General features: G+C 43.9%; 1 protein-coding gene across 2 annotated transcripts; it reads right to left on the bottom strand.

The window, feature by feature from the left end:
* Nucleotides 1-1090: 1090 nt before the first annotated feature.
* LOC110521603 (cytochrome P450 2J2) lies at nucleotides 1091-27740 on the bottom strand. 2 transcript variants are annotated; one of them, XM_036968479.1, is made up of 10 exons: nucleotides 27354-27740; nucleotides 21634-21727; nucleotides 21218-21380; nucleotides 4049-4198; nucleotides 3567-3727; nucleotides 3149-3325; nucleotides 2859-3000; nucleotides 2597-2784; nucleotides 2192-2333; nucleotides 1091-1661 (listed from the first exon to the last, which is right to left on the bottom strand). In XM_036968479.1, exons 3-10 carry the CDS (start codon nucleotides 21378-21380, stop codon nucleotides 1486-1488), a joined length of 1299 nt encoding a protein of 432 aa, XP_036824374.1. In that variant the 5' UTR covers nucleotides 21634-21727; nucleotides 27354-27740; the 3' UTR covers nucleotides 1091-1485. The 2 variants fall into 2 exon arrangements, with proteins under 2 accessions (XP_036824374.1, XP_021454948.2); XM_021599273.2 differs by lacking the exon at nucleotides 27354-27740 and having other exon boundaries at nucleotides 21634-22035.

The following is a 27740-nucleotide window of genomic DNA, read 5'->3' as shown; positions in this document are numbered from 1 at the left end:
ATGCTGAGCTGTAGTCAATGAACAGCATTCTTACATAGGTATTCCTCTTGTCCAAATGGCTTAGGGCAGTGTGCAGTGTGATTGCGATTGCGTAGTCTGTGGACCTATTGGGGTGGTAAGCAAATTGGAGTGGGTCTAGAGTGTCAGGTAGGGTGGAGGTGATATGGTCCTTGACTTGTCTCTGAAAGCACTTCATGATGACGGAAGTGAGTGCTACGGGGTGGTAGTCGTTTAGCTCAGTTACCTTAGCTTTCTTGGGAACAGGAACAATGGTGGCCCTCTTGAAGCATATGGGAACAGCAGACTGGGATAAGGATTGATTGAATATGTCCGTAAACACACCAGCCAGCTGGTCTGCGCATGCTCTGAAGACGCGGCTAAGGATATTGTCTGGGCCTGCAGCCTTGCGAGGGTTAACACGTTGAAATGTTTTACTCACATTGGCAGCAGTGAAGGAGAGCCCGCAGGTTTTGGTAGCGGGCCTTGTCAGTGGCAATATATTGTCCTCAACGCGAGCAAAGAAGTTGTTTAGTTTGTCTGGGAGCAAGACATGGTGGTCCGCGACGGGGCTGGTTTTTCTTTTGTTGTCCGTGATTGACTGTAGACCCTGCCACATACCTCCCGTGTCTGAGATTCACTGCTACACTGAAGAAACTTACATAACTGTATGTGTGGGTTACAGAGATGGTGTAGTCATTAACAAATCATGTTAAACACTACTATTGCACACAGAGTGAGGCCATGCAACTTATTTTGTGACTTGGTAAGCAAATGTTTGCTCCTGAACTTATTTAGGATTGCCAAATTTGTAAAACATTTTAAAAACATAATTCCACTTTTGACATTATGGGGTATTGTGTGTAGATCAGTAACACAAAATATTTAAAATTCAGGCTGTAACACAACAAAATGTGGAAAAAGTCAAGGGGTGTAAATACTTTCTGAAGCCACTGTAAATATTTGGTCACACGATTCATTTTGTGTATGGTTTCCTAGAAACATGGGGTGGTTCAACTAACCCGATTTCCCCACTTTCCCCTACTGACCAGAACTAAACACAGGTCACTGCGTTCAAATCAACCTTAAGTCATTCACCTTTGCATATCTTTATTTGATACAAAGTACACAGTTGTATGACAGGGAAATCAATATTCTGTTCAAAAGTGTAAAAAATGTAAAGTAAAAGAAACACCAAGAACATTATGTTAGAATCTATAATTGGACCTGGAAAATGTGTAATTTCGGTAAATCTGAGTTAGTAAATTGCTATTAGTTCAGTATTGAGTGCTCTGTAAATTGCAGTTACCTGTAGTTGAATCTATAAAATACACAGTAATGATATCCTGTAGTCTACTTCTCCCTGTCCAGTGAATCACAACACTCACAGCTGTTTCCTGCTTCTTCCAGCCAGCCAGTTTGGATACATCATGTGATGCTCTATGTTTTGATCAGAGTGAGGGGGAAGTGGTCAATGTGAGGAGGTGGTCACCGTGGCAGGGCTCGGACCAGGAACTCTGCTGGGGAGTGAGTGAACCCCAGGACACCCTCCAAACTGGGCATGGCTCCAGGGACCGGAGACCAGGAGAAACGCTGGAGCAAGGAGGAGAAGAACAGGAACAGTTCCATACGAGCCAGATGCTCCCCCACACACGCACGCTTACCTGGAGAGACAGACACACACACATTTAATATGAGGAGACACACACGCTTACCTGAAGGAGAAAGATATGTGACTGACTGGGTTTGAACCTGGATTATTTGTCAAAAGCTCAGGAGTGGCAGATATCAGGTTCAACTGAACAAAATCTGTCTGGAAGTGAGCTGGCAACAGGAGAGTAGTTGGTATCAAATCCTAGATGCTATTGCCTACCGTTGTAACCCTGAGCAATGCACTTAACCCCCCAAAAACAACAGCTCCCTGGGCACTCAGTGTGGAAGCCCCCCACCTCTCCAAAAACCTGTATACGTGTGTCTTTCGGACGAGTTGTGATAAAAGCAGATGTCAAATTTCAGTTGGACCTTCTGTACAATTGACCCATAAAGAGCTCTTAATCTTAATGTTAAGTTTTCCGGGTCACAGGCAAGGTTACTCATCACACAAGTTTGTAATAAAAACATGAAAACACAACCCACAGAGATCATAACCTGAGCAACAAACAATACATGTTGTACGGATAGTCTGTTGTATCACCTGCTGAGAAAGGCAGGAAGGCATCTCTCCTTCTGAACTGTCCTTCAGAATCCAGGAAGTGCTCTGGGTTGAAAGTGTTTGGAGTTTCCCACTCGTCTTTGTCAAACAGCACTGAAGACAGGTTGGTGCTGACAACCGTCCCCTGAATAGCACAGAGATATTGTAACTCACAGACTGCCCACCTGCCCAGCAATGTGCAAAGCAGGACTATAGCCTATTATCAGTTGTAGCAGCCATATGGTTAAGTTGGTACATTAATGACTAACTGTACAAATCATCCATGGATTTTGGTAGCTATTGTTTGTATTCTACTAGCCTTGAGAGCTGAATGTCACAAAAGTTCAGGGACAAGTATCATTCACTTGACACATGGAGGGACTCAGGACTGTTAATGCTGTATCTTACCTTGGGTATGAAATATCCCCCAAGTTTCGTGTCTTTGCTGGCCATCTTGGGGAAACCCAGCGGCACAATGTTTCCTATCCTCTGTGTCTCATGGATGACAGCGTCAGTGAAGGGCATGTTGGGTCTGTCAGCCGTGGTGGGCTGGCGGGACTGTCCTATCACTCTGTCTATCTCAGCCTGGACCTTCTCTGGAGGGATAAAGGAGAAGGGATCAATCAATTGATCAATTAAACTCAGTGGTGCTGTGGAAGAGTTGACTCACCTTGTATCTCTGGGTAGTTCATCATGTAGACCAGGGCCCAGCGTAAGGTGGTGGCAGCGGACTCCATCCCAGCCTCGATCAGGTCCAGAGTACACACCACCAGAGTCTCTGTGTTGAAGCCAGCTTTAGGGTCCTCCTTCCTCTGAGAATGTTGAAGGAGAAGGTGGATTGGAATGTGTCAAAATAAAACAAAACATGACTTGTCTGTCTGGTAGAAGGGGTTTGCTACATTCACGTGATGTGTGTCTTTGACCTTTGTCTTAGTGTTGGCTACTATTCTGGTACCATACCTTGTCAATCTCTGTGAGGTATGTGTCTATGTAGTCCCGGGGGTCTTCTGGATCCCAGTCCTCCTGATGCTTCTCTATCTCTGCCCGCAGGAAGTCGGTAATCTGTTGGTAGTTGGAGTGGATGGTCTGGTGGGGACCAGGCAGGTATTTCATGATGCGTGGGAAGGCATCATACAGCTGGGACAGAGAGGGACAGAGTTACACATACAGATCAAACTACAGGAGAACAGTTATGTTTATTTTCCTGTTTATACTGTATGTGCATAATAGTTATGATAAAAGGATAGGATTTTTCAGGTAATTCACCAAAATAGTTTCGCGATGGACATGAGCTCTGACCACTGAGAGCTAGGCTCTAAGTTTAACATCCCATCTGAAGGAGTTAAGACCATTGACCAGCCAACAACTTGACACCCACCTGAGCCCGAGCAGTGCCGGATAATATCACAACCTCGTTGTCCAAGCGTAGGAGCTTCTGGAAGTTTTCATCGCTGTACTCGAAGCGATGGCCGAACACCACAGAAGAGATAATGTTCCCCACCGCGTTGTTCAGGATGTAATGGGGGTTGAACCCTCCCCCTGACAGTAACACATACTGGCTATGCAAAGCTTGGATGGATTCTCTCATCAACTGTTGTCCTGCATGTGTCTTTATTATTATTATTATTAGTAAGTTAAGTATAAGTGGACCAAAGGCACATGAAGGTTACACTTATTCTATAGGGGACACAGTTGACATGATATATTGATAGAGTGTGCAAGTATCAAGTGTGTTCTCACAATGTTATGACAGGAATGTGTACAGTACATGTCTGGTGTATGTCTACAGTGCAGTGTTGTTATTTCTATTAAATAAAAAGCAGTAACCCTAACACTACATATACTGTACCGTATACATACCCTGCTCCTCTTTGAAGGCCTCACACAGGAAGTTGCTCTCCAGCTGGATGTAGTGCTCCAGTCCAACCTTCCCTTCTCCGAAGTATCGCAGGTGGGTATGAGCAAACTTTCTCTGGCTCTTCCACATGAGACCGTTGCTTAGAGCGATACCTGAAGTCAGAGGAGAGGTGGAGATTAAGAGCCAGGTATTGGGTGGATCTCAATAGTCTAAAATATCCTTCATCTCCTTATCTCCTTTCCCCCATCTGCAGTGATAGGTGCATTGGACAGGTGGAAAGTGAATTCCTGGTAGGCATCCTTTTTCAGCTATTTCAGATGAAGGAGAGGAAGTGAGGTAGGCAAGCATCTTTAGATTATTGACAATATATACAGTACCAGTCAAACGTTTAGACACACATACTCATTAAGGGTTTTTCTTTATTTTTACTATTTTGTACATTGTGGAATAATAGTGACAACATCAAAACTATGAAATAACACATATGGAATAATGTAGTGACTAAAAAAGTGTTATATTTTATATATTTGAGATTCTTCAAAGTAGCCACCCTTTGCCTTGATGACAGCTTTGCACACACTTGGCATTCTCTCAATCAGCTTCATGAGGTAGTCACCTGGAGAATGCATTTCAATTAACAGGTGTGTCTTGTTAAAAGTTCATTTGTGGAATATCTTTCCTTCTTAATGCGTTTGAGCCAATCAGTTGTGATGTGACAAGGTAAAGGTGGAATACAGAAGATAGCCCTATTTGGGGGGAAAACAAGTCCATATTATGGCAAGAACAGCTCAAATAAGCAAAGAGAAATTACAGTCCATCATTACTTTAAGACATCAGAAGGTCAGTCAAGTTTATTAGAGCTAACTGCACCTCAGATTGTAGCCCAAATAAATGCTTCACAGAGCTCAAGTAACACACATCTCAACATCAACCGCTCGGAGGAGACTGTGTCAATCAGGCCTTCATGGTCGAATTGCTGTAAAGAAACCACTACTAAAGGACACCAATAAGAATAAGAGACTTGCTTGGGCCAAGAAACACAAGCAATGGACATTAGACCAGTGGAAATCTGTCCTTTGGTCTGATGAGTCTAAATTTTAGATTTTTGGTTTCAACCACCGTGTCTTTGTGAGACGCAGAGTAGGTGAACGAATGATCTCTGTATGTGTGGTTCCCACCATGAAGCAAGGAGGAGGAGGTGTGATGGTGTGGGCGTGCTTTGCTGGTGACACTGATTTATTTAGAATTCAAGGCACACTTAACCAGCATGGCTACCACAGCATTCTGCAGTGATACGCCATCCCATCTGGTTTGTGGTTAGTGGGACTATCATTTGTTTTTCAACAGGACAATGACCCAACACACACTTCCAGGCTGTGTAAGGGCTATTCGACCAAGAACAAGATTGATGTTGCTCCATCAGATGACCTGGCCTCCACAATCACCCAACCTCAACCCAATTGAGATGGTTTGTGATGAGTTGCCAAGGCAGCAGCTACTCTTCCTAGGGTACAAACATATTAAAAAAGCACCTACATTATATATAAAACAAAAGATAAAACAGGACATCATATAACATTATTACACCACTACATATCTACAATACAAAATGTTTAATACCACCATACAACAATATCACAATGTATGTATATGTCTGTACCTTTCTGTGTCTCTTCACAGTTCCCATTGTTCCATAAGTTGTATTTTTACCTGTTTTTTTTTATCGGATTCTACTGCTTACATCAGTTACCTGATGTGGAATATAGCGCTCCATGTAGTCATGGCTCTATGTAGTACTGTGCGCCTCCCATAGTCTGTTCTGGACTTGGGGACTGTGAAGAGACCTCTGGTGGCATGTCTTGTGGGGTATGGCTGTCCGAGCTGTGTGCAAGTATTTTAAACAAACAGCTGGGTACATTCAGCTTGTCAACACCTCTTATAAAAACAAGTAGTGATGAAGTCAATCTCTCTTCCACTTTTAGCCATGTGAGATTGACTTGCATGTCATTATTGTTAGCTCTCGGTGTACTTTTAAGGGCCAGCCGTGCTGCCCTGTTCTGAGCCAACTGTCTTTTTCCTAAGTCCCTCTTTGTGGCACCTGACCACACTACTGAACAGTAGTCTAGGTGCGACAAAACTAAGGTCTGTAGGACCTGCCTTGTTGATAGTGTTGTTAAGAAGGTAGAGTAACACTTTAGTATGGACAGTAATGACAGTGTACAATCCGGTGTTACTCCAAGCAGTTTAGTCACCTCATCTTGCTAAATTTCCACATTATTCATTAAGAGATGTAGTTGAGGTTTAGGGTTTAGTGAATGATTTGTCCCAAATACAATGCTTTTAGTTTTGGAAATATTTAGGACTAACTTGTTCCTTGCTACCCATTTTGAAACTAAATGCAGCTCTTTGTTAAGGGTTGCAGTCATTTCAGTTGTTGTAGTAGCTGACGTGTATAGTGTTGAGTCATCCGCATACATAGACACACTGGCTTTAAGCCAGTGGCATGTCGTTAGTAAAGATTGAAAAAGTAAGGGGCCTAAACAAAACAACAATTCCTGATTCTAACTGGATTATGTTTGAGAGGCTTCTATTAAAAAACACCCTCGGGGGGGGGGGGGGCTGCTAGGGGCGCAATGTGCGACCAAAGTGTTTTCCGTTCGCTACTGCAGTATTCTTACAGTTTATGTATATTTTGCAGCAAAATCGTATTTATTTTCAAATATTAGTTTGGTGATCGCTTTCCATAAAACGCAAGACCACTCTGCTTTCCAATGTCAGCATGTCGACGAAACATAAGGCCAAAAACATGACTGAGAAAACTCGGACTACAAGACGCACTCTTATCACCGTCCTCTCCTGAGTCTGAGGGCCCGGAGACTCATACTTTACCCGAGGGTGCGGCTTGGCCTGGAATGAACATTCTCGAGGCCATCAAACTACTATGCTCTGAGAGAGTTGAAATACGGGAGGTTTCTGATACTTTAAAAGCAGATCTAACCATCCTGCAGAACGAGACGGTGCCAGCAATCACATCAATCAAAACAACGACGACTGCAGCACTGGAGACCTCCGCTGCCAGTGTCTCAGACCTAACTACCTCCCTGGGTGCTTACGTAAAATGCCTGGCTTCAGATCTGAAAAAGGTACAGGAGAGTTGTATGAGTTTAGAGGGTTTCTCTCGCCGCAATAACCTGAGACTGGTATCGGTCCCAGAGTCAGCAGAAATGCCTCGCGCCACATATTTTGTTTCTGGGCTGCTGAAGGATGTTCTTGCCATGGATGAGAAGCCCCTGATTGATCGTGCCCACCGGTCACTGCGCCCAAAGCCCCGGGATGATGACAGGCCATTCTTCGAGTGCACTGTTTCCATGATAAGATGGAGAACCTCCGACGAGCCCGCAATACCCCTCCGAGCTTTCAAGGACAGAGCTTCTCTATCTACCAGAACTACTCCCCCACTGTGTCCAGGCAGCGCGCAGATTTCGGGCAGGCCAAACAACTGCTACGGGACCATCCAGGTGTGAAGTATGGACTGCGATTCCCAGCCGTCTGTTGCTTTCTCATGATGGTAAAGACTTTGATTCTCCGGATGAGGCTATGGCTCACATTCAACGTCCCACCAAGAAGTCTTGAACTTGCCCATAGATCAGCAACTGTTGCTTGCGAACTGTGGATAGTAAGTAAGTAGCCCACCTGTGGTACAACTATGTTTAGGTATAACGTACTTATTTGGCTTATTTGATGTGAACTAATATTTTGATCATCTAGTGTGCTTGCCTTACAAGTATTTTAATTTCATTGTATTAAGGGTTTATTTAACTCCTTTGTTTCCATGCTGTCTAATTCACCTATTCAGTTTGTTTACATAGTGTCTCAGTGACTCAAAATATTTTTGGTTATTTGTTTACTGCATCTGTTGGTACTGACCCAGTAAACAGCAAATGTTCCGAGGCTACACGTTTTTTCCCCCTTTTTCCTCCAAACATAACAATGGTCATTATGGCCAAACAGTTCTATTTTTGTTTCATCAGACCAGAGGACATTTCTCCAAAAAGTACGATCTTTGTCCTCATGTGCAGTTGCAAACTGTTGTCTGGCTTTTTTATGGTGGTTTTGGAGCAGTGGCTTCTTCCTTGCTGAGCGGGCTTTCAGGTTATGTCGATATAGGACTATAGATGGATATAGATACTTTTGTACTCGTTTCCTCCAGCATCTTCACAAGGTCCTTTGCTATTGTTCTGGGATTGATTTGCACTTTTCACACCAAAGTACGTTCATCTCTAGGAGACAGAACACGTCTCCTTCCTGATCTGTATGACAGCTTCGTGGTCCCATGGTGTTTATACTTGCGTACTATTGTTTATACAGATGGTACCTTCAGGCGTTTGGAAATTGCTGCCAAGGATGAACCAGACTTGTGGAGGTCTACATTTTTTTTCTGAGGTCTTGGCTGATTCCCATGATGTCAAGCAAAGAGGTACTGAGTTTGAAGGTAGGCCTTGAAATACATCCACAGGTACACCTCTAATTGACTCAAATGATGTCAAATAGCATATCAGAAGCTTCTAAAGCCATGACATAATTTTTGGGAATTTTCCAAGCTGTTTAAAGGCACAGTCAACTTAGTGTATGTAAACTTCTGACCCACTGGAATTGTGATACAGTGAATTATAAGTGAAATAATCTGTCTGTAAACAATTGTTGGAAAAATTACTTGTGTCGTGCACAGAGTAGATGTCCTAACCGACTTGCCAAACCTATAGTTTGTTAACAAGAAATTTGTGGAGTGGTTGAAAAACGAGTTTTAATGACTCCAAACTAAGTGCATGCAAACTTCCAACTTCAAGTGTACATAAAGAATGCCAGGTACTCCAATCTGAATTTGATGAGCTTTCTACCAGACAAGGCGAACAATTAATCTTAGGAGCTCGATACAGAGTGTATGAATAAGGTGACAAAGCCAGTAAACTCCTTGCACATCATATCTGTAAATCTGAGGCCTCACATTTAATTCCACCAATAAGAACCCTGTCTGGTACTACCACAGTTATACATAAAGAAAGAAATGATCAATTCAAACAATTTTACTCTGAGCTATACAACTCTGAATCTCCTCAATACCCTTTGCTGATTGATTATTTAATGGTCTGAATATGCCTTCAATTGATACCGACTCCCATGACTGTTTAGAAGAAGAATTTACACCTATGGCATTCATATTAAAACAAAAATAACTCTGTATTTGACACCCCTGTGACTTAAGGGTTGGATGAGCATTTCTTGGTGTGGATGCCTTGTTCATCTTGCCCTGTCAGAGACTAAAATGTGAGCTTGTTTTGCGCTGTTTTTTATTTTGTTTACACCTACATAAAAAAAGCATTGTAAACTTTATTTTTGGTCCAGTGGATGGTCGGTCTGTGGCCATGACTGTCTGTGAGTGTGAGTGGTTACATTTCTCCACCCATATCCCTTGTCTGTTTACAGGAACAATGGTGACTGTCCCTGTACTACATATTGCACTTTAACCTTTGTAGCCTTCCTTTTATTCAGTTTAGTCACATGATTTCTTAATTTGCAGTATGTTTGCCAATCAGTTGGGCTGCCAGACTTATTTGCCATACCTTTTGCCTCATCCCTCTAAACCAGGTATTCCCAAATTGGAGTACCCCCAAGGGTACGCACAATGCCGTCGGGGGTACGCCAAATAAAAATGTGATTTTTATTTTCACATTTTCAAACAGTCCATTTATATTTTCCAACGGGGCTATACATTTGGGTGAGGTTTTCTTCTTGCCTGATTAGCCTCATTTCACTGCCAAAAATAAAATTAAACCATCTAGTGTTCAGCGAAATAACAACACAATGTGAAGTGCAGGTAGCCTAGTCAAATAATTAACATCCAATCACATTAACCATTACTCTCTCGCGGGAATTCCACTAATTGTCCGTACAGTGCCTTGCGAAAGTATTCGGCCCCCTTGAACTTTGCGACCTTTTGCCACATTTCAGGCTTCAAACATAAAGATATAAAACTGTATTTTTTGTTGTTGTGAAGAATCAACAACAAGTGGGACACAATCATGAAGTGGAACGACATTTATTGGATATTTCAAACTTTTTTAACAAATCAAAAACTTAAATATTGGGCGTGCAAAATTATTCAGCCCCCTTAAGTTAATACTTTGTAGCGCCACCTTTTGCTGCGATTACAGCTGTAAGTCGCTTGGGGTATGTCTCTATCAGTTTTGCACATCGAGAGACTGACATTTTTTCCCATTCCTCCTTGCAAAACAGCTCGAGCTCAGTGAGGTTGGATGGAGAGCATTTGTGAACAGCAGTTTTCAGTTCTTTCCACAGATTCTCGATTGGATTCAGGTCTGGACTTTGACTTGGCCATTCTAACACCTGGATATGTTTATTATTGAACCATTCCATTGTAGATTTTGCTTTATGTTTTGGATCATTGTCTTGTTGGAAGACAAATCTCTGTCCCAGTCTCAGGTCTTTTGCAGACTCCATCAGGTTTTCTTCCAGAATGGTCCTGTATTTGGCTCCATCCATCTTCCCATCAATTTTAACCATCTTCCCTGTCCCTGCTGAAGAAAAGCAGGCCCAAACCATGATGCTGCCACCACCATGTTTGACAGTGGGGATGGTGTGAGCTGTGTTGCTTTTACGCCAAACATAACGCTTTGCATTGTTGCCAAAAAGTTCAATTTTGGTTTCATCTGAACAGAGCACCTTCTTCCACATGTTTGGTGTGTCTCCCAGGTGGCTTGTGGCACACTTTAAACAACACTTTTTATGGATATCTTTAAGAAATGGCTTTCTTCCTGCCACTCTTCCATAAAGGCCAGATTTGTGCAATATACGACTGATTGTTGTCCTATGGACAGAGTCTCCCACCTCAGCTGTAGATCTCTGCAGTTCATCCAAAGTGATCATGGGCCTCTTGGCTGCATCTCTGATCAGTCTTCTCCTTGTATGAGCTGAAAGTTTAGAGGGACGGCCAGGTCTTGGTAGATTTGCAGTGGTCTGATACTCCTTCCATTTCAATATTATCGCTTGCACAGTGCTCCTTGGGATGTTTAAAGCTTGGGAAATCTTTTTGTATCCAAATCCGGCTTTAAACTTCTTCACAACAGTATCTCGAACCTGCCTGGTGTGTTCCTTGTTCTTCATGATGCTCTCTGCGCTTTTAACGGACCTCTGAGACTATCACAGTGCAGGTGCATTTATACGGAGACTTGATTACACACAGGTGGATTGTATTTATCATCATTAGTCATTTAGGTCAACATTGGATCATTCAGAGATCCTCACTGAACTTCTGGAGAGAGTTTGCTGCACTGAAAGTAAAGGGGCTGAATAATTTTGCACGCCCAATTTTTCAGTTTTTGATTTGTTAAAAAAGTTTGAAATATCCAATAAATGTCGTTCCACTTCATGATTGTGTCCCACTTGTTGTTGATTCTTCACAAAAAAATACAGTTTTATATCTTTATGTTTGAAGCCTGAAATGTGGCAAAAGGTTGCAAAGTTCAAGGGGGCTGTCACGTTCTGACCTCTATTTCCTTTGTTTTTTGTATTTATTTAGTATGGTCAGGGCGTGAGTTGGGTGGGCAGTCTATGTTCGTTTTTCTATGTTTTGGGTCAGTTCTATGTTTTCGGCCTAGTATGGTTCTCAATCAGAGGCAGGTGTCATTAGTTGTCTCTGATTGAGAATCATACTTAGGTAGCCTGGGTTTCACTGTTTGTTTGTGGGTGATTGTTCCTGTCACTGTGTTTGTTTTCACAGGATAGGCTGTATAGGTTTTCACGTTCCGTTTGTTGTTTTTGTAGAGTTAAGTTATTTCATGTATCGTTCAGTTTCCATTAATTAAAGAACATGAGTAACCACCACGCTGCGCTTTGGTCCGCTTCTTCTCCTCCTATAGACGAACACCGTTACAGAATCACCCACCACAACAGGACCAAGCGGTGTGGTAATGGGCAAAGGAGAAAGCAGCAGCAGGAGCAGCGCGAGGAGGATTGGACATGGGAGGACGAACTAGACGGTAAAGGACCTTGGGCTCAGCCAGGAGAGTATCGCCGCCCCAAGGAAGAACGGGAGGCGGCGAAAGCGGAGAGGCGCTGGTATGAGGAGGCAGCGCGGCGTCGTGGATGGAAGCCCGGGAGTCAGCCCCAAAAATTTCTTGGGGGGGGGCTAACAGGGAGTATGGCTACGCCAGGTAGGAGACCTGAGCCAACTTCCTGTGGTTACCGGGGGGCTAGAGAGACCGGGCAGGCACCGTGTTATGCTGTGGAGCGCACGGTGTCCCCAGTGCGGGTGCACAGCCCGGTGCGGTACATTCCAGCTCCGCGTATCGGCCGGGCTAGAGTGGGCATCGAGCCAAGTGCCATGAAGCCGGCTCTACGCATCTGGTCTCCAGTGCGTCTCCTTGGGCCGGCTTACATGGCACCAGCCTTGCGCACGGTGTCCCCGGTTCGCCTGCATAGCCCAGTGCGGGCTATTCCACCTCGCCGCACTGGCAGGGCGACCGGGACCATTCAACCGGGTAAGGTTGGGCAGGCTCGGTGCTCAAGAGCTCCAGTGCGCCTGCACGGCCCGGTCTATCCGTCACCACCTCCACACCCCAGCCCTCCGGTGGCAGCTCCCCGTACCAGGCTGTCTCTCCGGCCCATCCGTCCAGAGCCTTCCTCCTCTCCAGCGCTGCCGGAGTCTCCCGCCTCTCCGGCGCTACCAGAGCCTTCCTCCTCTCCAGCGCTGCCGGAGTCTCCCGTCTGTCCGGCGCCTCTGCCGGAGCCTCCCGCCTGTCCGGCGCCTCTGCCGGAGCCTCCCGCCTGTCCGGCGCCGCTGCCGGAGCCTCCCGCCTGTCCGGCGCCTCTGCCGGAGCCTCCCGCCTGTCCGGCGCCTCGGCCGGAGCCTCCCGCCTGTCCGGCGCCTCTGCCGGAGCCTCCCGCCTGTCCGGCGCCTCTGCCGGAGCCTCCCGCCTGTCCGGCGCCTCTGCCGGAGCCTCCCGCCTGTCCGGCGCCTCTGCCGGAGCCTCCCGCCTGTCCGGCGCCTCTGCCGGAGCCTCCCGCCTGTCCGGCGCCTCTGCCGGAGCCTCCCGCCTGTCCGGCGCCTCTGCCGGAGCCTCCCGCCTGTCCGGCGCCTCTGCCGGAGCCTCCCGCCTGTCCGGCGCCTCTGCCGGAGCCTCCCGTCTGCCCAGCGCCGCCCGTCTGCCCAGCGCCGCCCGTCTGCCCAGCGCCGCCAGCGCCGCCCGTCTGCCCAACGCCGCCAGCGCCGCCCGTCTGCCCAGCGCCGCCAGCGCCGCCCGTCTGCCCAGCGCCGCCAGTGCCGCCCGTCTGCCCAGCGCCGCCAGTGCCGCCCGTCTGCCAGGAGCAGCCAATGCCGCCCGTCAGCCAGGGGCCGCCAGTGCCGCCCGTCAGCCAGGGGCCGCCAGTGCCGCCCGTCAGCCAGGGGCCGCCAGTGCCGCCAGTCAACCAGGGGCCGCCAGTGCCGCCCGTCAGCCAGGGGCCGTCAGTGCCGCCAGTCAGCCAGGGGCCGCCAGTGCCGCCAGTCAACCAGGGGCCGCCAGTGCCGCCAGTCAGCCAGGGGCCGCCAGTGCCGCCAGTCAGCCAGGGGCCGCTAGAGCCCCTCCGCCCGGAGCAGCTGCCCCTCCGTCCCGAGCAGCTGTCCCTCTGTCCCGAGCAGCTGTCCCTCTGTCCCGCGCAGCTGTCCCTCTGTCCCGAGCAGCTGCCCCTCTGTCCCGAGCAGCTGCCCCTCTGTCCCGAGCAGCTGCCCCTCTGTCCCGAGCAGCTGCCCCTCTGTCCCGAGCAGCTGCCCCTCTGTCCCGAGCAGCTGCCCCTCTGTCCCGAGCTGCTGCTTCACCTCTGTCCCGAGCTGCCCCTCTGTCCCAAGCAGCCCCTCTGTCCAGTGGGGTCATTGAGAGGGGTGGGCATGGGGAGTAAGCCACGGAGGCGGACAATACGGCGGACTAAGACAATGGCGAAGTGGGGTCCGCGTCCCGCGCCAGAGCCGCCACCGCGGACAGACGCCCACCCAGACCCTCCCCTATAGGTCAAGGTTTTGCGGCCGGAGTCCGCACCTTTGGGGGGGGGTACTGTCACGTTCTGACCTCTATTTCCTTTGTTTTTTGTATTTATTTAGTATGGTCAGGGCGTGAGTTGGGTGGGCAGTCTATGTTCGTTTTTCTATGTTTTGGGTCAGTTCTATGTTTTCGGCCTAGTATGGTTCTCAATCAGAGGCAGGTGTCATTAGTTGTCTCTGATTGAGAATCATACTTAGGTAGCCTGGGTTTCACTGTTTGTTTGTGGGTGATTGTTCCTGTCACTGTGTTTGTTTTCACAGGATAGGCTGTATAGGTTTTCACGTTCCGTTTGTTGTTTTTGTAGAGTTAAGTTATTTCATGTATCGTTCAGTTTCCATTAATTAAAGAACATGAGTAACCACCACGCTGCGCTTTGGTCCGCTTCTTCTCCTCCTATAGACGAACACCGTTACAGGGGCCGAATACTTTCGCAAGGCACTGTATGTAGCCAAATGTAGCTGCCGCTCATTCCGTTTAATCGAAAATTAATAAATGGTTAAAAAAAGTAAGGCCAGCGTCCATAGAGACACATACCAGTTCTACTGGTAGTACTGCTACTACCAGCAGTACTACACCTGCGCCAGCTCTATTTTTGACTCATCAGACCACATGACCTTCTCCCATTTCTCCTCTGGATCATCCAGATGGTCATTGGCAAACTTCAGACGGGCCTGGACATGCGCTGGCTTGAGCAGGGGGACCTTGCGTGCGCTGCAGGATTTTAATCCATGACGGCGTAGTGTGTTACTAATGGTTTTCTTTGAGACTGTGGTCCCAGCTCTCTTCAGGCCATTGACCAGGTCCTGCAGTGTAGTTCTGGGCTGATCCCTCACCTTCCTCATGATCATTGATGCCCCACGAGGTGAGATCTTGCATGGAGCCCCAGACCAAGGGTGATTGACCATCATCTTGAACTTCTTCCATTTTCTAATAATTGTGCCAACAGTTGTTGCCTTCTCACCAAGCTGCTTGCCTATTTGTCCTGTAGCCCATCCCAGCCTTGTGCAAGTCTACAATTTTATCCCTGATGTCCTTACACAGCTTTCTGGTCTTGGCCATTGTGGAGAGGTTGGAGTCTGTTTGATTGAGTGTGTGGACAGGTGTCTTTTATACAGGTAACGAGTTCAAACAGGTGCAGTTCAAACAGGTAATGAGTGGAGAACAGGAGGGCTTCTTAAAGAAAAACTAACAGGTCTGTGAGAGCCGGAATTCTTACTGGTTGGTAGGTGATCAAATACTTATGTCATGCAAGAAAATGCAAATTAGTTTCTTAAAAATCATACAATGTGATTTTCTGTTGAAGTGCACCTATGCTAAAAATTGCAGACCTCTACATGCTTTTTAAGTAGGAAAACATGCAAAATCGGCAGTGTATCAAATACTTGTTCTCCCCACTGTATATTGGGAGTAGTGCTTTCCTCAGCCACAGTGTGTTAAAGGTGCAAAAGTACTATCTCACAACTCGATGAAACCCTCACTCTAGCGCAGACATTTAGAAACAAAACATGCCCATTTGAAAAATAAGCCGCAGGAGTTTTTTGAGCAAGAATTAAGATGAATTTTGAGTAAGAATTAAGATGACTTTTGAGTAGTAAGACATGTATAAAAGCAACAGATACCATTCATTCGAAGGTGCTAGAAGCATCGTATATGGTGAGCAACTGAGTGGCTAGGACATGCATGCCCCAAATTATTGTGGAAGGGCTTAATTCTTCCTGCTGCCGCGGATATGGCTGGGACAATGCTGGGGGAAAAAGCCCCAAAAACTATACAGACAATGCCTTTCATCAATCAACACTGTTTCACGACGCATCAGTGACATGGCAGGAGATGTTTTGAAACAATTACTGCTTTGCATACAAGCCAGTGAATCTTATACAATAAAGCTGGATGAGTCAACAGACGTGGTGGGCCTGGCACAGCTCCTGGTATATGTCTGTTACCTTTATGGGGGGTCAATTAAGAAAGACATTGTCTTCTGGAAACCAGGACAACAGGAGAGTATATATTTTTTAAAGTACTGGACAGCTTTGTGACATCAAATGGACTTTGGTGGTCAAGATGTGTTGGTATCTGTACTGATGGCGCAAAAGTCATGACAGGGAGACATAGTGGAGTGGTAACGCTCGTGCAAGCAGTTGCTCCCAACATCACTTGGGTACACTGCAGCATCCACCGAGAGGCTCTTGCTGCCAAAGGAATGCCTGACAGCTTGAAAGACATTTTGGACACCACAGTGAAAATGGTTAATTTTGTTAAAGCAGGGCCCCTGAACTCTTGTTTATTTTCTGCACTATGCAATGATATGGGCAGCGACCATGTAATGCTTTTACAACACACAGAAGTGCGCTGTCAAGGGGAAAAGTATTGACATGTTTTTTTTTTAATTGAGAGACGAGCTTAAAGTTTTCTTTAAAGACCATAATTTCCACTTGTCTGACAGCTTGCATGATGATGAGTTTCTCACACGACTGGCCTATCTGGGTGATGTTTTTTCTCGCCTGAATGATCTGAATCTAGGATTACAGGGACTCTGCAACTATATTCCATGTGCGGAACAAAATTGAGGCTGTGATTAAGAAGTTGGAGCTCTTCTCTGTCTGCATTAACAAGGAAATACACAGGTCTTTCCATTTGTGTGCAAATTAACTCAAGCTTACGGACAATGTCAAATGTGATATAGCGAAGCACCTGAGTGAGTTGGGTGCGCAATTACTCATGTACTTTCCCGAAACGAATTATACAAACAACTGGATTCGTTATATCTTTCATGCCCTGCCTCCAGTCGACTTACCGATATCTCAACAAGAGAGCCTAATCGAAATTGCAACAAGCGGTTCGGTGAAAATTTTATTTAATCAGAAACCACTGCCAGATTTCTGGATTGGGCTGCGCTCAGAGTATCCTGCCTTGGCAAATCACGCTGTTAAGACACTGATGCCCTTTGCAACCACGTACCTATGTGAGAGTGGATTCTCGGCCCTGACTAGCATGAAAACTAAATACAGGCACAGACTGTGTGTGGAAAATGATTTAAGACTGAGATTCTCTCCAATACAACCCAACATTGCAGAGTTATGTGCATCCTTTCAAGCACACCCTTCTCATTAACCTGTGGTGAGTTATTCACAATTTTTGATAAACAAATAAAGTTTTATATGTAAGATGGCTAAATAAAGAGCAAAATGATTGATTATTATTACATTATTATTTGTGCCCTGGTCCTATAAGAGCTCTTTGTCACTTCCCACAAGCCGGGTTGTGACAAAAACTCACATTTTTAAACATAAGAATGAGTGTATCTTATAGTGTATGTGTGACAGGCTTACAATGATGGCAAAAAAAACAACATTTGAGAGTGCACTGACCCTGGTGCTAGAGAGGGTACGCAGCTGGAGGTTGAATGTTTGAAGGGGTACGGGACTATAACAAGTTTGGGAACCACTGCTCTAAACCACACCATTTTTCAATTCCTCATCAATCCAAGGTGATTTAACAGGTTTTACAGTAATTGTCTTAATGGGCGCGTGCTTATTAGTAACTGGAATGAGCAATTTCATAAATGTGTCAAGTTTAGCATCTAGTTGCCCTCATTACACCCCACAGACCAGCAAATATTATTTACATCATCAACATACGAATCCCTACAAAACGTATTGTATGACCTCATATACATTATATTAAGCCCAGCCTTTGGAACTTTGGTTTTCCTAGATATGACTACTATATTGTGATCACTACATCCGATGGATGTGGATACTGCTTTAAAGCAAATTTCTGCAGCATTAGTAAAGATGTGATCATTACATGTTGATGATTTAATTCCTGTGCTGTTTGTAAATACTCTGGTAGGCTGACTGACAACCTGAACCAAGTTGCAGCCACTGGTTACAGTTAAAAAAAAAAATTGAGTGGGAAGCTTGATGAGAGTCAGTCAATATTTAAATCCCCCAGAAAATATAGCTCTGTTGATATCATTTACATTATCAAGCATTTCACACATGTTATCCAGTATGGTGGCAAAAGTGCAAGATTATGTTATAATACTTTTATTGAATCAAATGGTTGTTTTATTTCAACAGAATAGATTATTCTTAACTATTGTGTGTGTGTTCTACTGAGGATAACACTGACAGGAGATTTACGATGTCGTTTGGGTGATAACACCTAAAGAGAATTCCAGAGCATGGGTTAATGTTTTCTGTTTATACCGTACCAGGGAGAGATGGTTCCAGTTTGGAGTCGGAGGGCCAGACACTGGTCTATACAATGAAAACTGTTGACACAGCAGATACTGTCTGCTATGTATTATAGGTATCTTTCATACAGATCTTAACCTTGTGACCCATTCTATATATTTGTTGTTCATCATGTAGGTTGAAAGGGGTGTATCTTGGCTATAAAAGACCTTTGTACTTTTGTACCTTTGTACTTTTGCTCTCAACGAATCATCAGAGATGGTGATTCGTCGACCAGCCATCACTATTGCAAACTCTCACTATTAAAGATTTCGTTTAAGTATAACTCTGACTTGTGTGATAAATTTGTCTCTCCTCATTTGATAGTAAATAAATGAACCACCACACCAGTTACTGACTTTTGGCACTTGGTGGTCTATAGCAGCTTCCCACAAGAATAGGCTTAAGGTGAGGCAGATGAACCTGTAGCCATATTACTTCAACAGTATTTAACATGAGATCATCTCTAAGCTTTACAGGAATGTAGTTCTGAATATAGACCGCAACACCGCCCCTGTTGGCATGTCTGTCTTTTCAGTAGACGTTATAACCATGTATTGCTACCACAGTATCATCAAAAGTATTATCTAAGTAAGTTTCAGAGATCAGAATATGAATGTCATCTGTTACAAGCAAGTTATATACAGTGCCTTGCGAAAGTATTCGGCCCCCTTGAACTTTGCGAACTTTTGCCACATTTCAGGCTTCAAACATAAAGATATAAAACTGTATTTTTTTGTGAAGAATCAACAAAAAGTGGGACACAATCATGAAGTGGAACGACATTTATTGGATATTTCAAACTTTTTTAACAAATCAAAAACTGAAAAATTGGGCGTGCAAAATTATTCAGCCCCCTTAAGTTAATACTTTGTAGCGCCACCTTTTGCTGCGATTACAGCTGTAAGTCGCTTGGGGTATGTCTCTATCAGTTTTGCACATCGAGAGACTGACATTTTTTCCCATTCCTCCTTGCAAAACAGCTCAAGCTCAGTGAGGTTGGATGGAGAGCATTTGTGAACAGCAGTTTTCAGTTCTTTCCACAGATTCTCGATTGGATTCAGGTCTGGACTTTGACTTGGCCATTCTAACACCTGGATATGTTTATTTTTGAACCATTCCATTGTAGATTTTGCTTTATGTTTTGGATCATTGTCTTGTTGGAAGACAAATCTCCGTCCCAGTCTCAGGTCTTTTGCAGACTCCATCAGGTTTTCTTCCAGAATGGTCCTGTATTTGGCTCCATCCATCTTCCCATCAATTTTAACCATCTTCCCTGTCCCTGCTGAAGAAAAGCAGGCCCAAACCATGATGCTGCCACCACCATGTTTGACAGTGGGGATGGTGTGTTCAGCTGTGTTGCTTTTACGCCAAACATAACGTTTTGCATTGTTGCCAAAAAGTTCAATTTTGGTTTCATCTGACCAGAGCACCTTCTTCCACATGTTTGGTGTGTCTCCCAGGTGGCTTGTGGCAAACTTTAAACTACACTTTTTATGGATATCTTTAAGAAATGGCTTTCTTCTTGCCACTCTTCCATAAAGGCCAGATTTGTGCAATATACGACTGATTGTTGTCCTATGGACAGAGTCTCCCACCTCAGCTGTAGATCACTGCAGTTCATCCAGAGTGATCATGGGCCTCTTGGCTGCATCTCTGATCAGTCTTCTCCTTGTATGAGCTGAAAGTTTAGAGGGACGGCCAGGTCTTGGTAGATTTGCAGTGGTCTGATACTCCTTCCATTTCAATATTATCGCTTGCACAGTGCTCCTTGGGATGTTTAAAGCTTGGGAAATCTTTTTGTATCCAAATCCGTCTTTAAACTTCTTCACAACAGTATCTCGGACCTGCCTGGTGTGTTCCTTGTTCTTCATGATGCTCTCTGCGCTTTTAACGGACCTCTGAGACTATCACAGTGCAAGTGCATTTATACGGAGACTTGATTACACACAGGTGGATTGTATTTATCATCATTAGTCATTTAGGTCAACATTGGATCATTCAGAGATCCTCACTGAACTTCTGGAGAGAGTTTGCTGCACTGAAAGTAAAGGGGCTGAATAATTTTGCATGCCCAATTTTTCAGTTTTTGATTTGTTAAAAAAGTTTGAAATATCCAATAAATGTCGTTCCACTTCATGATTGTGTCCCACTTGTTGTTGATTCTTCACAAAAAAATACAGTTTTATATCTTTATGTTTGAAGCCTGAAATGTGGCAAAAGGTCGCAAAGTTCAAGGGGGCCGAATACTTTCGCAAGGCACTGTACTTCATGGACCTTGTTTCTCAAGCTGCACATGTTAACATGGGTTATTTTGAGCACTTTTCTGGTTTGCTTGATTGTTTTTAATGCTTTACTGGGAAGCTTATCAGAAGTAGACTTGCTCATGTTATTTATATTGGAGCTGATAGTACAGGGTGAGCCGCACACAGGGGTCTGCCTACTAGGGCACACCACCTCAATGCTAACAGTATAACTGTTGGACCGTAGAGCGAAGGAAAAGCAGCCAACAAGTCCTTAGCATATGTGAGAACTCCTTCAAGACTGTTGAAAAAGAATGAGAGAATGCCAAGAGTGTGAAAAGCTTTCATCAAGTCAAAGGGTGACTACTTTGAAGAATCTAAAACATATTTTGATTAACACTTTTCTGGTTACTACATGATTCCATATGTATTATTTCATAGTTTGATGTGTTCACTATTATTATACAATGTAGAAAATAGTAAAAACAAAAAGGTGTATCCAAACCTTACATTCTAGTGCTCACATGCTTTCTCACTGGAGCCTGGCCTGGTCAGAAGTGGTGCACTATGTAGGGAATAGTGTGCCACTCACTCACCAATGCCTTTGAAGGTGACATGAAACAGAGGGACAATGGGCCGGTCATAGAAACTGTCCAGTTGGTTGACCAGAGCTTCCTTCACCATCTTATACCCTGAGATAAACACTACCCTGTCACTGCCTCGACGCAGGCTGAACACTGGACCATAGTCCTCAGCCATCTACAGGGAAGGAAGGAATGGTTGTGACACATTTATTACATTTTTATAAAATATTTAACCTTTATTTAGAGAATCCCAATTGAGACCACAGTTATTTTTCAATGGTGCCCTGTGTAAAACACGCCACATGCAAGTCAAATCTGTGTCAATTATTTCACTGCACTAGTAAAGATATAGTATTGGTAACATAAGTCATTAGTAATCAAATATTTCTGATTAAAATGAGCAATGATTATATGAGTATTTTTCTGACCTTGTCAATGGTCTTGAAGTCGAGCCCTGTGAAGATATTACCCAGGAAAGGAACAGACCAGGGTCCAGGGGGGAAGTTAGTTGGAGTTCTGTTTCTGACAATGTCCACCACCAAGAGAAACACAAAGATAAACACCAGCCAGCCCTTCACATCGAAACAGTCCAATACCGCCAGCAGAATCATGGTGAGAACAGCTGTTTTTGCAGACTCTAAGACAGGTTGAAATGCTCTCTGTGATATTCTCTCTCGGTAGCCTCTCTCTTTCTCTCCGTTTCTGTCTTTCTCTCTCTGAAGCCCTCCTCTTTCTCTCTCTTTCTCTTAGCAGCCTCTCCACTACCAAGCCTATCCTTGGCAGTAGTAACTATAAGAGTCAGTGACAAGGATGAAAACGAGGCTGCCCGACCATAAACTTGTGGTCTCAGGAGTAGTGTTGTTCTGTAATGGGGAACCTTTCAGAGTTTATGAGAAAAACAAAGGAATACCAGACACGCAGGAGAGGGAGCACAAACATTCTCCCTAACATGCACTTTTGTAAATGTTTTCAGAAGCTGTAAAACTAGCAGTGATCTTGTTACAAGAAGGCTATCTACAGAATAAACGAACAGACAAGTTGAACTACAATAACATTCACAGTAACATTTATTTGTTTTTGGTATTACTGTGGAATGTTGGTGTTTATATACAGTTGAAGTCGGAAGTTTACATACACTTAGGTTGGAGTCATTAAAACTTGTTTTTCCACCACTCCACAAATTTCTTGTTAACAAACTATAGGTTTGCCAAGTCAGTTAGGACATCTACTTTGTGCATGACACAAGTAATTTTTCCAACAATTGTTTACAGACAGATTATTTCACTTATAATTCACTGTATCACAATTCTAGTGGGTCAGATGTTTACATACACTAAGTTGACTGTGCCTTTAAACAGCTTGGAAAATTCCAGAAAATTATGTCATGGCTTTAGAAGCTTCTGATAGACTATTTGACATCATTTGAGTAAATTGGAGGTGTACCTGTGGATGTATTTCAAGGCATACCTTCAAACTCAGTGCCTCTTTGCTTGACATCATGGGAAAATCAAAAGAAATCAGCCAAGACCTCAGAAAACAATTGTAGACCTCCACAAGACTGGTTCATCATTGGGAGCAATTTCCAAACACCTGAAGGTACCCCTGTTCATCTGTACAAACAATAGTATGCAAGTATAAACACCATGGGACCACGCAGTCGTCATACCTGTCACGTTCTGACCTTTATTTCCTTTGTTTTTTTTTTGTCGTTATTTAGTATGGTCAGGGCGTGAGTTGGGGTGGGCAGTCTATGTTTGTTTTTCTATGATTTTGGGATTTCTATGTTTCGGCCTAGTATGGTTCTCAATCAGAGGCAGGTGTCGTTAGTTGTCTCTGATTGAGAATCATACTTAGGTAGCCTGGGTTTCACTGTTTGTTTGTGGGTGTTTGTTTCCGTATCTGTGTTTTTCACTACACGGTACTGTTTCGGTTTTCATTCGTTTCACGTTTATTTTTTTTTATTCATAGTGTTCAGTTTATGTTTTCTTAAATAAACAACCATGGACATTTACCACGCTGCGCATTGGTCCTCCGATCCTTCTCGCTTCTCCTCCTCAGACGAAGAGGAGGAGGAAAACCCTTACAATACCGTTCTGTCTCCTAGAGATGAACATACTTTGGGGCGAAAAGTGCAAATCAATCCCTGTACAACAGCAAAGGACCTTGTGAAGATGCTGGAGGAAATAGGTACAAAAGTATCTATATCCACAGTAAAACGAGTCCAATATCGACATAACCTGAAAGGTCGCTCAGCAAGGAAGAAGCCACTGCTCCAAAACCGCCATAGAAAAGCCATACTACGGTTTGCAACTGCACATGGGGACAAAGATTGTACTTTATGGAGAAATGTCCTCTGGTCTGATGAAACAAAAAGGAGAAAAAATATGGAGGCTTGCAAGCTGAAGAACACAATCCCAACCTTGAAGCATGGGGGTGGCAGCATTATGATGTGGGGGTGCTTTGCTGCAGGAGGGACTGGTGCACTTCACACAATAGATGGCATCATGAGGTAGGAAAATGATGTGGATATATTGAAGCAACATCTCAAGACATCAGTCAGGAAGTTAAAGCTTGGTCGCAAATGGGTCTTCCAAATGAACAATGACGCCAAGCATACTTCCAACGTTGTGGCAAAATGGCGTAAGTACAACAAAGTCAAGGTATTGGAGTGGCCATGACAAAGCCCTGACCTCAATCCCATAGAAAATTTGTGGTCAGAACTGAAAAAGCGTGTGGGAAAAGGAGGCCTACAAACCTGACTCAGTTACACCAGCTCTGTCAGGAGGAATGGGTCAAAATTCAACCAACTTATTGTGGGACGCTTGTGGAAGGCTACCCGAAACGTTTGACACAAGTTAAACAATTTAAAGGCAATGCTACCAAATACTAATTGAGTGTATGTAAACTTCTGACCCACTGGGAATGTGATGAAATAAATAAAAGCTGAAATAAATAATTATCTCTACTATTATTCTGACATTTCACATTCTTAAAATGAATTGGTGATCCTAACTGACCTAAGACAGGGAATTTTTACTAGGATGTCAGGAATTGTGAAAACATGAGTTTAATGTATTTGGCTAAGGTCTAGGTAAACTTCCGACTTCAACTGTACCTTAGTTGAATGCATTGACTGTAAGTTGCTCTGAATAAAAGTGTCTGCTGACAGCCTATACGGAGGAGGTCAGAGACCTGGCGGTGTGGTGCCAGGATTATAACCTCTCCCTCAACGTGATCAAGACAAAGGAGATGATCATGGACTACAGGAAAAGGAGGGCCGAGCACACCCCCATTCTCATCGACGGGGTTATAGTGGAGCAGGTTGAGAGCTTCACGTTCCTTGTTGTCCACATCACCAACTAACTATCATGATCCAAACAAAAACATGACAGTCGTGAAGAGGGCACGACAACACCTATTCCCCCTCAGGAGACTGAAAAGATTTGTCATGGGTCCTCAGATCCTCAAAAAGTTATACAGCCGCACCATCAAGAACATCCTGACTGGTTGCATCACCGCCTGGTATGACAATTGCTCGGCCTTCGACCACAAGGCACTACAGAGGGTAGTGCGTACGGCCCAGTACATCACTGGGGCCAAGCTTCCTGCCATCTAGGACCTCTATACCAGGCAGTGTCAGAGGAAGGCCCTAAAAATTGGCAATGACTCCAGCCACCCTAGTCATAGACTGTTCTCTCTGCTACCGCACAGCAAGTGGTAATGGAGTGCCAAGTCTAGGTCCAAAAGGCTTCTTAAGTGCTTCTACCACCAAGCCATAATACTCTTGAACAGCTAACCAAATGGCTACCCGGACTATTTGCAATTGACCCCCCCATTTTTACACTGCTGCTACTCTGTTTATTATATATGCATAGTCTCAATTACCTCGACTAACCTGTGCCCCCACACATTGACTCTGTACCGTTACCCCCTCCCTGCATGTAACCTCGTTACTGTTATTTTATTGTTGCTCTTTAATTGTTATTTTTCTTCTTCTTTTTTCTTCTTTTATACCTCAGTTTATTTAGTAAATACTTTCTTCACACTTATTTTTCTTAAAACTGCATTGTTGGTTAATGGCTTGTAAGTAAGCATTTCACTGTAAGGTCTACACCCGACAAATAAAATGTGATTTGATCAGGTGATAATGCTTATTGCTAAATAACACACCTGCCTTATAAATGGACCATTCGATTTTTATTCATTTTGGAGTAGAATTTCCTTCACCAGAACTGACCTTCTGACAGTCATACTCCCCAAGAAAATTGCAGGTTCCTCCACGACCTGTACTATAGTGTTATGTGTGCTTTTGTCAGTATATATTTAGGTTAATATATAATATGACAGGGAAATCAATACCCCGTTCAAGGGTGTAAAAAGCAGGGAAACACTGTATGTGTACAGTACATATATTGAGATAATCTATAATTGGACTGGAAAACATTTAGTAAATCTGCAGTAGTAAGTGGCTTACCCAACCTCCCACCTCTGTCTGTATAAATGTCCTCAGAGTCAAGCGCTCATACGTGAAATGTAAGCATGTATAAGTCGCTTTGGATAAGAGTATCTGCTTAATGGCATATATTATTATGAGCAACTTGAAAAGTTACATTTCCTGTCTGACGCACAGGAGACCTGGGTTAGAACCCCATCAGTCAAACTAACACCTGTCTTCAGGTCTCAGACAAGGTTGCTCATCAAATTCATGGATCACCAAACCACCTCGGTTGCACTCTCATTAAATGGGTTGCACAAATCCTTCACCTTCTGTTTGCCACAAAGGGTTGTTGCTGTTGTGCAGTAGGCCTGATTTGGAACCCAGTCAGTTATATTGGTGCCGTAATCTCAAATCGCAATATTTACCATATTGAAACGGAATATATAAATGTTGAATTTCAATATTGAACTACATTTAAATGTAATTTCAAAACTGAATGCAATATTAATTCGATTCAGTTTCAAATCATGACATTTAAGTTACATTTGTGAATTAAATTATTACATTTGTGCATTACAAATTCAAAAATATTTAATTCAAATTCAGTGTTTTAATTCAAAATGATTGAATTCAAATAAATGTTCTGTTGGCACTGAAATCGCTCCATGAACCCATGTCTGACTGGGAGTCAGATGGAACACATCAATGTGAATCCTGGGTCTTCGTGCTGGGCTCGAGGAGGAGGGGGCCAAAATATGGTTGTTGATGTATAGTAGGAAAGGCTAGCTTTGTATTATATAAAAAGTAGGAGTTTCCTGGAAAGAGGGGAATAGGGCTAACATTGGTTTGAACTTTTGCAAATCTATGAGGACAGTCTTCATCATTCATTCTCATTCTCTCTCTCTCTGCTTTCTAACTGCTTGGTTCTCAAATTACAGAGAAGCACACACACACACACACACAAAAATAAAAAAATGGATCTTACAGTACGTGCTCAGTAGACCACCTCCACTACTACTGAATCTACAATGTTTCTTTGTCTTTGTTGCCCCACTATAACTAATAATTAACAACTGATGAATAATTTACAGTGCAATATAATTTACAGCACAAATAGCTGTACTTTATCTGCTCTCTTAATATTATATAGTCAACACTATCTGCCTTTGTATGGTACCTATACCTTACTTAGCATAACTAATGACAGGTCACTGCTTTCAAATCAACCAGAAGTCATTCACCTTTGTATATTTTGAATGGATACAAAGTACACAGCGGCAGGATAGGGAATCAACACTCAGTTCAAGAGTGCAAAAAGCAGAACACCATGTATAGTTCATTCGAGTACAGGCTTAACTGAGTGAACAATAAAAGAGTAGAAGAAACGAGGCTATGCTCATGATGATACGTTTGTATTCATTAGAAAGGTTTGTGATCATTAGAAAGGTTTGTATTCATTAGAAAGGTTTGTGATCATACGCACATCCTTAAAAACATAGATGCTGGGCTAATAAAGAATACTAGTATAGAACGAGAAGGCCCGAACACTGTTAAAGCTCCCAATTCACCGCCTTATTGACAACGTTTTGATCCAAAACGGATCTTCGTCAGGTCAAACACACTGAGTGTTCACATCCTAAATATAGTAGTGACCCGCACAGACAGCTGTGGGTTATGTGTTGTGCTGTTAGTTGGTTGTGTTGTACTTACCAGTACTCAGTGTTCGCGGGGTCCGACATACCAATCAACCTGCTATCTGTCAATCACGGGAATGCCTGGACTGTTCTGATGCCGGGGATCCTGGTGATTGATGTAGTGGTGGGGAGGGTTTGGCAGGGGGATGGAGCATTGCAAGTTAAGACCGTTTAGCTAATGTTCTCTCTCTTACGTCTGGTCTTCACAAGTGAAGGTCACGGTTGTTTTATACGGGTATCTTTAATTTATTTGTCTCAATCCTCTGTCTGGACAATTGTTCCTTTATGATCTAGTCAGGTCATTACATTGGTGTCAGAAGTAAAAACGTAGATAAAAGTTAGCCAGCTAGCTAGCTGACTACCGTGGCTAGCTAACGTACTTGAGAACGGGGGTTGAAAATGC

Source organism: Oncorhynchus mykiss, chromosome 30 (assembly GCF_013265735.2).
Source record: "Oncorhynchus mykiss isolate Arlee chromosome 30, USDA_OmykA_1.1, whole genome shotgun sequence".
Taxonomy (NCBI): domain Eukaryota; kingdom Metazoa; phylum Chordata; class Actinopteri; order Salmoniformes; family Salmonidae; genus Oncorhynchus; species Oncorhynchus mykiss.
The sequence above is the reverse complement of the archived record's forward strand: the minus strand, read 5'-3'. Positions and strand labels throughout refer to the sequence as shown.

Excerpts from the sequence above, each read along its gene's own strand:
- LOC110521603 (XM_021599273.2), bottom strand. The coding sequence starts at position 21,816 with ATGATTCTGCTGGCGGTATTGGACTGTTTCGATGTGAAGGGCTGGCTG. Across the intron at positions 21,381-21,633 it reads ACTTCAAGACCATTGACAAG|ATGGCTGAGGACTATGGTCC; the intron begins GTCAGAAAAATA and ends CCTTCCCTGTAG. Across the intron at positions 2,785-2,858 it reads GAACTACCCAGAGATACAAG|AGAAGGTCCAGGCTGAGATA; the intron begins GTGAGTCAACTC and ends TTATCCCTCCAG.